Genomic DNA, 14,362 nt, shown 5'->3' with positions numbered 1-14,362 from the left:
TTAGCCTCTACTATAGTATAAGGATATTCCTTATACTATGCCTGTACCATATACATATAGTTCCCAAATTCGAAGTATGTAAACGAATGTTAGTAATATGGTACAAGCTGAGCGCTACTTGTAATCACAGAAAATAAACTCTAATTACTCCACAGTACTCTTGACCACGAATTTAAATGAACGCTCGTTATATCTCTAAGGCGGTATAGTTACTTATAATACAAGTGCAGAAGGCATAGATATTCTTCCACGAGTTCAAAATTCAAACGAGCCACGAAGTGGCGAGTTTTGAAATGAACGAGTGGTAGAATGAGCCTTCTGTACGAGTATTATACATTATTTTCTCTAATTCATTGCATTTTCATTGAAATTAATTAAATATTTCCATAAATATAATTTAGTGATTTTTGCATTGAAAAATGTTGGTTGGCAGAACTGATTTCTTTAAGGCAAATTGATGAATTGACAGATAAAGCCGTAGCGGAAAGTTCGGAGTGCCAACATAGAATAATAAAATATAACCATGAAAACTGTGCGTTTCTGATATATTCTCGCACGATTTTGTTCTACAAGATGTGGAAGAATGAACGGAATAACCACAGAATTAGAGAAATTAATTTCTATGATCTGTTATGAGTATCAAATAAACCATCAAAATTACTGAAATAATGTTTTAGAATTTTTCGATTTACTCGAACAGAAACCAAGGTAGGTATACCGCAAATGTTTTTTTTCAAATTGCACATCTAGGCCATTGACACATGGTACAATGTTCTATTCCTCTTAATGTATGTACAGAAAAAGAAACGTATAGTATTAAGTTACATTGATCGAATATGATTAATTGGCATTCTTTAAGAAATTTTATTGTTGCTTCAATTTGTGTGTTGTGAGCCGAGGTTGTCTTTTATATTTTCTTCGAAACAGTCATTCTTCATAAACACCGTGTAACTCGAAAAAAGCAAAGCAAAAAAGCAAAATAGTTTCAATCTAATTTCTGATATCTTATTATTTCGAAAAGAGAAATCGGAGATCCTTGATGATTTTCTCTCTAAGTCTTGAAGTTCTAGAGATTCTCTCAGTGAGTATCGAATTTGGGATACGCCAATACGTTCAATTCTCTCATTTATGTATATTTTTCTTCCTGTGCCAATAAATTATTTTTGTTTCAATATATTTCCATGGAATATAAATTGAAATTTTCTAGCGATTTGTAGAATATGTTCCAAGTAGAGAATGAAAACTTGAAAATTAACTAATTGGAACTTGGCGCATTCGCCAGCTTGTTATTAGTAGTTTTTTTGGTTGATTATTTTCAATCATAAGCAGCTGTTCACCAGCAAACAAACGCCGTTTAACATATCCCGGCTACAACTCGTACAGCACACAATTTCCTTGTTTCTGAAATATTCCCGTTACTTTCAGGCGTTTTGAAATGGCTTGTTGCGCCACTCCCAATGATCCTGCCAATTCTTATTGCGTTTGACACAAGTCTTGATCAAGTAATGCCTCCAATTCTACATATTATAAATAAAAATAATAATAAATCTTTATTGGTCCATTCAGACATATTACATGTATAGGACAAGTCAACATTGTGGTATAATAAAAACAGAATAAATATTCGAAAACCTTCTGTTTTCCACCGCCATACTGGTCTTCGACATAAAAATCACCGTTCTTGAAGCGTTGAAACCACTCTCGGCACGTCCTTCAACTACTAGCGGCCGCATCATAGTAATTTGAGAGCATTTGATGAGCCTCAGCCGCAGATTTTCACATATTAAAGCAGAAAATCAAAACATTCCGCAAATGACGAGAATTTGGCTAGTAAACCGACATGTTTAATCGAGAATAACTTTATGATGCAGGCACAAATCGACGAATATTTCGATGGCGTTATGTTTACAAATACCTAAGCTTATTGTATGACATCTACGATCTATTTATTTCAACTACCATTTTCCGTAACAGCCATCTATTGCAAAACGGCGTAAGCAAAGTTGTACACCTAATACCAATAAAATTTTGAGTAGAAACTGATTTGATCATTGCCATTTTGATTAATTATATCCAATAATATACGTGTAAAAACGTCCAATGAATAAACATTTCAACTCCCTGAATATTTTACAGTTTAGTTAAATTTCGGACAGCAAGGAATCACAAATGTTTTGCTATATCGCTTAGATCCTCCTAGAATTTAAACAAACCTATATCTCGGGAACTCTCATTTGAAGAAATATTGTGAGTTCAAAAATAATCGAACAGAGTGAAAAATTTGCAATATTTTTGCAAGAATTTAATGTTTGATACAATAATTTTATGGAAAATGCCATATCTCCAATGTTAATATTTGAATTTTGTTTTTGATTGCTTCGGACTTTTTAAGTATCACTATTTTTGTTTCACTTTTTTCCACTTTGATATTGTACTCATCTACTCCTTTTTAATTGCAGGCAAATGGTCAAGATTTAGAAAACGCTCTTGAAGTCGCCTTAGAAGACGGTTATAGATATATTGATACTGCTTTTCTATATGGAAATGAAAAAGTAGTTGGAAAAGTTTTAAATCGCTGGATAACAGATGGAAAACTGAAAAGTAATTATTCTATTATATTCAATACCGAACAAATAATTTTATATGAACAAAATGATTGGTAACCAAGGAACCAAGCGAATATTCAGAAAATTGCACTTTTTTTCAATATTTTGTATAATGAATGTTCCCAGAGAGAATGTTCGAAAAAAAAAAAATTTTCCATACTTAATCCATAAGATGGTATCGTTTTTCCGCAAAAGTCTAATTCATCGATGTCCAAAAGAATACTCTACGTCATAATATTTTGTTATTTTGATATTACATAATATATATATATATATATATATATATATATATATATATATATATATATATATATATATATATATAATATAAGATACTTAGGTTATTAGGTGTAGTAAAAAAATCCATTATTTTTTCCAATAGATAGATGGATTTCGTTATCTGTATTTCGCGTTTCATGCGTCCGATCGGGTTCCTCTAGATGGCGTTAGAAAGATGAGATTTCTACAGTGACTTTATCGACCACAGTGGTGAGAATTCGTTCAAATTGAGCCTAAAAATGGCGGATTGGGTCATATAACCATAAAGCTTATAAATACAATTCACTGAACTGAACTGACACACGTCAAAATCAAAATTATTGAGTCTGATAATATTTGAACGAATCAATTCAACTGAAGAATACCACAGTGACTAAATAAAATGGGCCTTACATCTTGAATAATTCCCAAAAATCAGGTAAATGGAGAATGCAAATAAAAAGCCGCCATATTTAGGTTCAACCAATCAAAAACGAGACCACACTTGTCGCACGTGTGGTTAATAAAGTCACTGTAAAGATTTCGTACAACAAAAACTTTTCTTACAATATTGTGATTAGTTGACGCTATATTTTATAGTTTTTCTTCTATAATGACAGAAATATCAGCCAGGCGGCTGAAAATGTAAATAATGTTTCTGGATCTGATATTGCAATAGCCATCACGTGCAATTTTGGTTTCGTCCATTCCGTTCCAGTAATTTCGATGCCAAAGATGCACCACGCACTGAAAGGCCAATTGTCAAAAATGTCGATAAACCATCGACATTCTCGAGTCCAACCGTCATGTGAGCTCTGTTTAGATGGCCTTAAAGCTAAAGATTGCAAAAAAGAACCGTTTGGACTATTTCCATCAGGCTGGTTTTAAGAAGAAGCTGTTTGACACAGTGGATCACCAGATACTCCTCAAGAAGCTACATGATATGGGTATTCAGGGTGATACACCAATCATCCTTACAGAATTGGCAACAATATGTAATTGTGAATAAAACAAAAAGTCCGAGAAAAAATTTTAGATGTGGTTTACCTCAAGGATCGGTGCTTGGGCCATTGCTCTATTTGTTGTACGTGGAGAGTCTTGGTAAGATTGAAATGAATGCATAGTCCTATATGTTTGCTGATGACACAATATGTTTGGTATTCCATAAAAAGAACCTAAAAAGCCTACAGATGAAAATTAACACCAATCTATCTGAATTTTACCAGTAGCTGTGTCGGAATAAATTAGTAGTGAATGAGACTAAGACAGTGTATATGATCTTCAAACCAAATTGCTCTTGATTTGACGATAAATGGAAATAACATCAGCAAAGTAACCCTTTACACTTACCTTGGCTTGGTTGTAGATGAAAACTTCAACTGGGAAAAACAAATTGACATGATTTTCGGTAAACTGCCTGCATTAATGAACTGTAGGAAAAGAGTGAGCAACTGTTTTAATGTGGAGAACAAATTTTTGATTTACAATGTCCTTATTATCAGTGTCTTATCATATCTACTGGCAATTTGGGGAAATACCATGCAGTTTTATATAAATTGACTTCAGAGGTTACAGAAGAGAGCAGTAAAAACGATTTTCAATCTCAAATATGAAACAAGCACAAATTTGCTTTATGAACGATATCCGATTTACCAATTAAGAAACTTATAAAGCGGGAACTGTATACATTAGTATTCAAAATTAATAATAATCTACTGGAAACCAAAGTCTGCTTGGAAACGTGTTCTCATGACTATCCAACAAGAAATGGGGTCAGTAGACGGGACTAAGGCTATCACTGTAATTGGAGAAAGATCAGGGTCCATATGGTGAGAGATTCGCTTTGAAGGGCCGGCGCGATCAATTTTGGCGCCTGAAGCAAAGAATTTCTTGGCGCCCCTGCCTCGATGATAATTCGCCATTTTTGAATTCTCTAGCAATTTTGCTAATCGTTTCTTTCTTAAGTCGTTTCCACTGGGTATCTTTTTTTTCGGACATTTTTACCTACAATAAATTCTTGGTTTTTTTCGACGCCGAACAATGCGTAAGTAATATACATTAACAATCGATCACATACGATCGATGAAAAATTACCTATCACACCACGAGATACAAAGGGCGGTGAGGTGAGAAAGCTTCGAAAACTAAATGGGATCAAAAACATATGTTCCGCTGAAAACATTAAGCATTCATCAGTTAATATTTTCGAATTCAGAATCGTAGGAATTTTTCATATGTTGAATGTGTAAACAACTTCCACATAATTCGAAGTGTTGTTTTTCGTCTTTGTGAAATACATTCCATCTCTCATTCAATAAGAGTAATAGGCAATGCTGCTTATATTGGTTGGGTTGCCATGTGTTATATATTGAACAGGCGGCTTAGTGAAGACGGTTTGGAGATTTTTATTGCAGGGAATGTTGATAAACGCAGCTAAGCGGACCAACCTTATGTTGTTTTTAAGAATCAAGGCTATATTTTTCAGAAATATGAAAGGGCGGCCACAAACTGGGCTAAATATAGTAGTGATGATTTCGCAGTTGTTGATATTGACCCCCACCACCCGCCGATACATTTCACTTTCAGTAACAGGAGGCCTATTGGATTTCCTTTGCAGTCCAATATGTGTAGGAGCAACAGAGAATATAACTTCAGGAAAGCTAATTTTCCCCTACTTTACCGCATGGTTTTTGAGGCCGATTGGGAATCGATCTTTTTGGGGTTTGATCACTCGGACGCTGTGTGTGATAGGTTCTATACTACACAACTACACTCAACAATATTTTTGATGAATGTGTACCTCGAAAGCTAATTAAAAAGCGTCAGTTCTCATTATGGTTCACACCTGATATAATCAATCATATTCCCTTGAAAGAAAGGGCATTCAAAAATTATAAAAAATTCAATACTGATTTCTATTATAGAAGATACAGATCCTTGCGCAGTATTGTGAAATCGAATATACAGGGTGTCCCGTAAAGACCACTTCAAACGGAGGGAGAATGTAGATCAAAGGATAACCCACCTGCTATGACAAAATTTCCATTATAAAAGTCTTACCGTTTTTTTTTTTTAAATAATGAATTTTTGCCCCTTTCAATAGTTTTGCCCTTACGGTTGGTACAATTTTACATCTTTCTGGTTAATTTTTTCAGTAAAATATTGCTGAAGAATGATTTCAACGTTTACATTAAAAACATCCTCTAAAAATTTTAAAGGGGGGCTATGAGAAATATTTTTATTGGAAATTTTGGTAATGGATTTTTTTGTTCATGAAGTTTAGCCTGGTTGAACAACCTAAGGTAGTGGTACAACAGTAGCTCTGTTGAATTGTTCAGATCCGCAACTTCAAGGGTAAAAATCGCCATGATGATAGCCAACCTTCTTAAAGGAGACGGCACATAAAGAAGAAGAAGTGGGAAAAAAATGTACCGAGCTACTGCTGCACATTACACCAATAAATTGTCTATTTTATAGTGATTTCAAAGAGGTATCACACAAGTCATTTGTCAATAAAAAAAAAATATATGGCTGTTTTTATCCAAATGGGTACGTTTCTGACAAATTCAAGTTTGTCAATTTTGTTCAGAAATCTTCGATGTTGCATTACTTAGTGAACAATGGCAATTGTTAACGTGCGAAAATATTACTCGCATAATTATTCACCTCAACGAAATTCAATTTTGCCGGCAAATTTTGGAAAACATCATGCAGATCCAGATTTTTTTAATAAGATCATTTGGAGCGACGAGTCTTCCTGTATCAAGGATGGGTACATGAAGACCTAAATCCTCTGGACTTTTAATATTGGGGCTGCCTAAAAGACAAAGTATACGCAACACCCATACATGATGAAGCCGAATTGCGGATGAGGCTCTCAATTCGACTTCATCACGTATGGGTGTTGCGTATACTTTGTCTTTCATGCAGCCCCAATAATAAAAGTCTATAGGATTTAGGTCAGGTGAACGAGGAGGCCACAAAATTTCACCTCCTCTTCCAATCCACCGGTGGGGATAAGTTCTATTCAAATGTGCGGTAACTTCGAGTCCGTAATGTGCTGCGCATCCATCATGTTGAAAACACAGACTACGTCGCAGCGCCAGTGGCACATCTTCCAATAAAATGGGCAGCTGGTTGGTTAAAAATTCCAAATAATTGTTTGCGTTCAGTGATGGCGGCAGTTCGATCGGGCCCAAAATTGCCATTAAATATTCCAGTCCATAAATTGATCTTGAATCGATATTGTGATCTACCTTCTCTCACCTCATGTGGATTTATGATATTCCAGCTATGCAAATTGTGGAGGTTCTTGTACCCATCCTTGGTACAGGAAGACTCGTCGCTCCAAATGATCTTATTAAAAAAATCTGGATCTGCATGTTGTTTTCCAAAATTTGCCGGCAAAATTGAATTTTGTTGAGGTGAATAATTATGCGAGTAATATTTTCGCACGTTAACAATTGCCATTGTTCACTAAGTAATGCAACATCGAAGATTTCTTAACAAAATTGACAAACCTGAATTTGTCAGAAACGTACCCATTTGGATGAAAACAGCCATATCTTTTTTTTTTTAATAACAAATGACTTGTGTGATACCTCTTTGAAATCACTATAAAATAGACAATTTATTGGTGTTTTGTGCAGCAGTAGCTCGGTACATTTTTTTCCCACTACGATGGGCTAAACTTCATGAACAAAATAATCCATTACCAAAATTTCCAATAAAAATATTTCTCATAGCCCCCCTTTAAAATTTTCGGAGGATGTTTTTAATGAAAACGTTACAATCATTCTTCAGCAATATTTTACTGAAAAAATTAACCAGAAAGATGTAAAATTGTACCAACCGTAAGGGCAAAACTATTGAAAGGGGCAAAAATTCATTATTTTCAAAAAAAAAATATATCTCGAAAACGGTAAGACTTTTATAATGGAAATTTTGTCATAGCAGGTGGGTTATCATTTGATCTACATTCTCCCTCCGTTTGACGTGGTCTTTACGGGACACCCTGTATATGCAGCATATCATGGTTTCTTTCACGAATCGGAGCAGATAATTCACGAGGATCCAAAGAGTTTCTGGAAGTTTATACAGTCCAAGCAGGGTACCTCTAGGCTGCCAGCTCAGATGCGAGATGATTTGCGATGCTATGAGGGTACACAGAAAGTTGTGAATGCATTCGCCGAATACTTGAGTTCGGTATTTGAGGTGTCTGAAGCCGTCAGAAGTCCATCAGATGATCCCCAGCTTGTTTTTTTTTCTTGTGTAACCCTTGACAACATAACTAAGGCTGATGTTATCATCATCATCAGACAGGAGGACTGGATGGTATTCTTAGTTTTTTTTGTGAAGGATACTATTGGCAGGTTGGCAAAAATGTTGACGGTGCTTTTTAATATGATTGTGAATTCTTTTGTGTATCCGTCGCTCTGGAAGGTGGTAAAGATATTACCTATTTTGAAGACTGGAGATAAAGCCATGATCAAAAATTATCGGCCAATAGCCTTGTTGTCAAATTTCTTCAAGATCCTAAAAATAATTATGTACAACAATATATTGCCATATGTCAAAAACTAGATAAGTCAGGAGCAGCATGGTTTAATACTTGGGAGATCATATTGTGTTACAAATTTGGCTGCGTTTTCCCAATTTCCATTTTAAAGTTTGAATGATTCCGGTCAAGTTGATGTCATCTACACGGATTTTCAGAAGGCCTTCGATTTTGCTGAGGAAGTTTTAGAATAGGTATAGGTTCAGTACGCGGTTAATATCTAATCTTAGGTCATATCTGTCGTGTCGCAGGCAGTTTGTTTTTGTTGAGGGTTTTCGTTCTTTCGAGTATTTATCTGAGTTTGGTGTGCCCCAGGGCTCTAATCTTGGCACACTTCTATTTTTGCTGATTGTCGATGATTTGATTTGTGTGCTTGATATGATGAGGCTGCTGTCCGCGGACGATTTCAAGCTTTTTCTCAGGGTGTGCAGGACTGCTTAAGATTACAAAGGATGGTAATAGAGTTATTAAAATGGTGTGAGGATAATCGTCTGAGATTGAATTTTTCTAAGTGCAATATCATTTATTTTACAAGAGAGAAGGACCCCATTATGTTTGATTATCCTGTGGGAAATGTACAGTTGTTGAGAGTAAGTAGTGTAAGTGTATCAGAGAGGTAGGTACTGATCATGCTGTGCATGTGAGTAGGTTCAATGCTATCTCTCTGGCTGATCGGCGAGATTTGCAGGCTGTCATCTTTCTATACAAGTTGGTTCACCGTAATGTTGATAGTCCGTACCTACTGGAGATAATATGTAACATAATCTCGCGAAATTACATATATCTTTATATTCCGGAACTCCAGTGAAGTATTTCATGTCACTCAGGGTGTTTTAGAATTTCTCTACACTCATCTTCGAAAAAAACAGTTCTCTTATTAACTTACTTCTTTATTCTTGACCTCTAATATAGTACAAGTACTGGTGACAAGGCCTATTTAACAATATACGAAAAAATAATCGTAAAATACTATAAAATATTCAAAACAACAACAAAGTTAAACTAAACAAAATAAATCGTTCAGGTACAACTTAAGCTTAATATTGAATTTTTTTTAGTTCTTATATACTTTATTTCTGGTGGTAATTGATTAAATGCTTCTATTGCTTGGTAAATTGGGGAGTCCTAGGTTTTCCTTGTAAACCTGAGTTCACTTCTGATGGTACTTCTATCTCGGGTGTAATGACTATGCACATCCTGTACTAGTGTAAATCTATAATTTGACTTTCTATAATTATTGTTCGTCATGCCATGTATCAGTTTAACTTGTTCCAATTTCTTCAGGTTATGAATGTTAAGTGTCCTTATATAATATTGATGTAGGTGTTAACATGCCATAGTTGAATAATATTTTTATAGTTCTATTTTGGAACACTTGTAGTCTGCTTAATAATGTATTTGATGCATTTCCTCAACAATTAATGAGGTACCTCAGTCTGGAGGAGATCAAGCTGTGGTAGATCATTTTTTTGTGTTGTGTACTGAACATAAATGAGCATCTTCTCAGTGAACCCACCACAGGAGTTACCCTACGTATCATGTGTTCTATGTGTTTTTCCCAATTCAAACTTTCATCAATATACAACCCTAGATATTTGTGCTGTTTCACATGATCAAGTGAAATATCACCAAACTTGACTTGTATTTCATGGAATGGCTTGTTCTTCTGCCTTATACAGTCTTGTCTACATTTATGCACAGTCTGTTATAACGCAGCCAGTCAGAATAATAAAGCAGATCAGCATTGATAGTCGATATTCCAGTTCGTCCAATGATCTTCCTGCGTACACCAGGACAGTATCATCCGCAAAAGAGAAATATCTTGATCTCGAACACAACAGATGTACATAGAACAAATACAGCAGTGGGCCTAATACTGAACCCTGAGGGACACCCATGTTAACTGTGCGCCTTTTACTTCTTTGTTTATTGATACTGGTGTAAAGAATTCGATTTTTCAGGTATGTTTCAAGAAGTCTATAAGCTGTTCCTTGAAATCCCATCCTGTAAAATTGAGAGAGCGCAGAAGCGGTTACTGAAGGTTCTCTTTCAGAAGCCTCTTCTGTATCCAACGGAGAAATTGTTCTGGTAGCTTAGGATTCTTGATCCCAGACAACTTTATGTGAAGGCTTTGATAGTTTCTGTTCCGAAATTTGCACACAGGCTTCATGGATTCAATTCATAGAACGCGGCAGGCAGAGAATGGGGTAGTCAGGGCTCTCAGGGTTACTGAAGAAAAAACAAGATCGTCGCTTCGCTATAGGCTGTCCCAAATTTATAAAATAATGCCAACACATTTCAAGTCACCGCAGAGCTTTTATTTCCTTGAAAAGCACGCAAATGCCTGGTTGCTCGATAATTTTGGAAGCAATTCATGGATTGTTTTGAATTTTCAGTTGTTGATTTGCGTTCGGTCATCCAGCTCAGTACTTGTAATTTAGAGTTGGACGATCTGTATGTTGGTTTTCGTGGGAGAAGACTACATTTGTTTAATTTTTGTTGTTTCCTCCAGCGAGCTCAAAGGCGAGCTCTTAAATGAGCTTTTTTCAGCTCGCCTAGATAACATATCATGATTTTGTATTGTCGAATTTGGAGAAATGCATTATTATTATCATTATTATATTATATAATAATCATTTATTACTGTTAATTATTATTTATAGTTATAATGATATTAAATCATTTATTTGTTTGTTTATATTTTTCATATATTTTATTACGTTTATTTTGATACGGCATTTTCTATAATTTCGTGTTCATATTATTTCTTATGTTTTTTTCATATTTATATATGTGTCTACATGTGTTTACATATTTTATAAATTTTTCTGTTTTATGTTGAAATGAGTTCGCACCTTTTCAGCTAATGACCTTAGTTGTTGATGCTGATTTGCTAAATAAACTAAACTATTATTCAGGTATCGACTAAATTTCCACTGGTTTTATTGGTTTCCCCCTTTTAAGACGGGAAAAATTAATTCTCATTCTATAGAAATTAGATAGTAATATAGAATACTGATCTGAAAATTGTGAATTAAAAAACTGTGTCTTTTTTTCAGGGGAAGATCTGTACATATTGACTAAGTTACCACCTAGTGGTAATCGCCCAGAAGGGGTTTCCAAATATTTGAAAAAATCCTTGGAAAATCTCCAACTTGACTACGTAGATATGTATCTTATTCATGTTCCTTTTGCATTCAATGAAATTGGGGATAATTTATTTCCTTTTCATTCGAACAAAACTATAAATATGGATTCTTCAACGGATCTAAAGGCTATTTGGAAGGTAAATATAGTCCAATTATAGTATACACATTTATATTGGTGATGTTCCCTTTCAGTAGCTACAAAAAGCTCAATTATTCTTTTCATCATAATACCATATCATATAGTCAAAAGATATCGAAAAAGAAATATTCCACTCTGAAGTGAATAATAATTCATATTGGATAATTTTATGTGAAATTCTTAATCTTTTGTTTGATTCGATAAATTTTGATAGTTAGGCATCATTCTCGAGAAAAAAAATTTCTCATTCGATTTTGGATTATTCATTAGGTACAATGATAAACTTTTTAATCATATATAGTATAGAAGATTTGTACCTATATGAAATTTTAAACAAAAATTAGTTACTACACCCAAATATTATAAAGTTGTTATCCTACAGGCTTAAGATGATTATACTTCGAGAATTGAAATGAGCTAGTTGAATGAAACATTATCTGTCAATGGGTTTGTCACAATGTTCTCTCGTCTCAAGACATCAGTTCACCACAAAAATATTTTTACGCATGCGCAGCGCTCACCTTATCAACAAAAAAAAAGAGCTTATATTTCCAACGAATAATCAATGTGCCAATCTGAATAGCCATATTTCCTAAATCTCATAGGAATCGGACGAGTAGAGGGCGTAATAGTAGGATCCATCGAGATAGTTTATAGAGACGCTATGAGCTGTTATCCACTGCAATGCTCAATTTAGACATAGAAAAAGCTTTTGACACTGTGTGGCATAATGGACTCATTTACAAGCTCCTTATGACAAAACTCCCTCCACATCTAATCAAAATTATTCAGTCCTACCTACAGGGTCGAACATACCAAGTAAGAGTAGAAAAAATTCTTTCAACCAAACATTTCTGCAGGAGTTCTACAGGGACGATTGCTCCAACCCTATTCAACTACTACATTAATGACATTTCAAAAACGCCCCAGACAAAAATAAAAATTTTCGCAAATGACACGGCTACACTTTCGAAATCATCAGACCCAAATTATGCCAACAAATATATTCAAGCTTATGTTAATGAACTAAAAAGATATAATAACAAGTGGAAAATTGAAATTAACGCCAAGAAAACGACTTTAACACACTTCACCCAAAAACGCAAAACTCCACCAATCAGCTGCAAGGTTAAATTCAACGGCGTGTTAATTCACATTCAAAATTTGGTTAAATATCTAGGGGTCACAGTAGATAAAAAAAATGTCGAGTAGTAAACGTTGTAGAGTGAAGGTTGCGCAGCGAGGTGCGCAAAACGAGAGTGGAAGTGAACACGTGGTAATTCAGAAGTATAATGAATCTTGTGTTACGGCTCAAGAAGTTTTTTTTAGTACTTTTCAGTACTGTTGTGAGTAATTGACTTGTTGGAGTTATCCGAAATGGATGAAACCATACAAGATTTTGTGGCCTTGTGCAATTATTTGCTCAAGAACAAAGTGGATATCGAAGATATATGTGAGCAATTACAGAGATGTGTGAGGAAATAAGAAAATAATGAAAGAAAAAATGAAAATGAATTCGAGGAAGCAGTAGGCGAAACAGTCTACAAAAAACCTTAGAAGACGACCCCAAAGCCCCCCAGGAAGAGAAGATAGAAGCAGTGAAAACGTCGAACTCATTCGAAATACTGAGTGAGGAAGAGATGGAAATTGATGACGAAACGAAAATAACTAAGGAAGAAACGAAGATGGACACGAAAGAAAAGGCAAATAAAGAAAACGACACACAGAAAGAGGCAAGATCCAAGAACATAAATGAAAATGGGAAAACCATCAAAAATATAAAGAGTGAAAGAATCGCACAGTTTATTCTAAGAAATAAAAACAGATGGAATAAAGTGAACAAGGAGATCAAAAAACAACAAGTCAAATGTAAAAAAGTGAAATTAGTAGCGCAAGGGGTTCAAATCGAACCCAAAACCGAAGATGACTATAGCGCACTATATAAGATATTAAAAGAAGGAGTTGAAGAATTTCACACGTTCGGATTGAAAAGTGAAAAGAAATTTAAATTTGTCCTCCGTGGAGTGTTAGAAGAAATACAGTCTGGCCTAGCTAATCAGGGTTACCCTGTTACAAAAATAACGAGGATGAAAGGAAGGAAAGGACATCCCATCCCCCTAGTGCTTGTCGAAATTGACAAAGCATACAAGGGAATATTTTCCAAGTTGAAAGAATGCTGCGGAATCTCAATCCAAGTGGAGAGTCTGAGGGTAAGGTCGGAAGTCATCCAGTGCTACCGAGGCCAGTTGGAGGAGACCATCTTTCGACATTTATCAAATGCACCAAAAACCCTAATATTCAAAAACCCAGTTATAAAGATGCTTCACTACCTAAAGAAAATGCGTAGACCAAAATAATGGAAAACAGAAAAAGTATGGATGCCACAAAGGAAGAAGCTAAAAAGGATGGAGAAAAAATCCCAGAAAGCAAAGAGGAAAATCAACCTAAAGAAGGGAAAAACCTATTAAAAACGATGACAATCTAGCAGCCATTTTAGGAAGAATGACAAAGACAATGAAGCAAAAGATCGCCTTCTTAGAAGAGAAGTAAAAACTAATTAAGCTATGACACTACCATAGAAAATTAAACCATATCTAACGAGGGATTCAAAATTTGAATAATAAATCACCTTCAGGCTATCTTTGCCGAGATA

General features: G+C 34.9%; 1 protein-coding gene across 1 annotated transcript in view; it reads left to right on the top strand.

Annotated features, from left to right (window-relative positions):
- The window catches only part of LOC123670668 (aldo-keto reductase family 1 member A1-like), a 31,978-nt gene that overhangs the window by 1,983 nt on the left and 15,633 nt on the right, over positions 1-14,362 (top strand). The window contains exons 2-3 of the mRNA XM_045604191.1: positions 2,460-2,601; positions 11,481-11,707. Of these exons, the coding sequence (XP_045460147.1) occupies positions 2,460-2,601; positions 11,481-11,707 (369 nt within the window). The remainder of the gene's footprint in view (positions 1-2,459; positions 2,602-11,480; positions 11,708-14,362) is intronic.

The sequence above is a fragment of the Harmonia axyridis genome, chromosome 1 (assembly GCF_914767665.1).
Source record: "Harmonia axyridis chromosome 1, icHarAxyr1.1, whole genome shotgun sequence".
Taxonomy (NCBI): domain Eukaryota; kingdom Metazoa; phylum Arthropoda; class Insecta; order Coleoptera; family Coccinellidae; genus Harmonia; species Harmonia axyridis.
The sequence above is the reverse complement of the archived record's forward strand: the minus strand, read 5'-3'. Positions and strand labels throughout refer to the sequence as shown.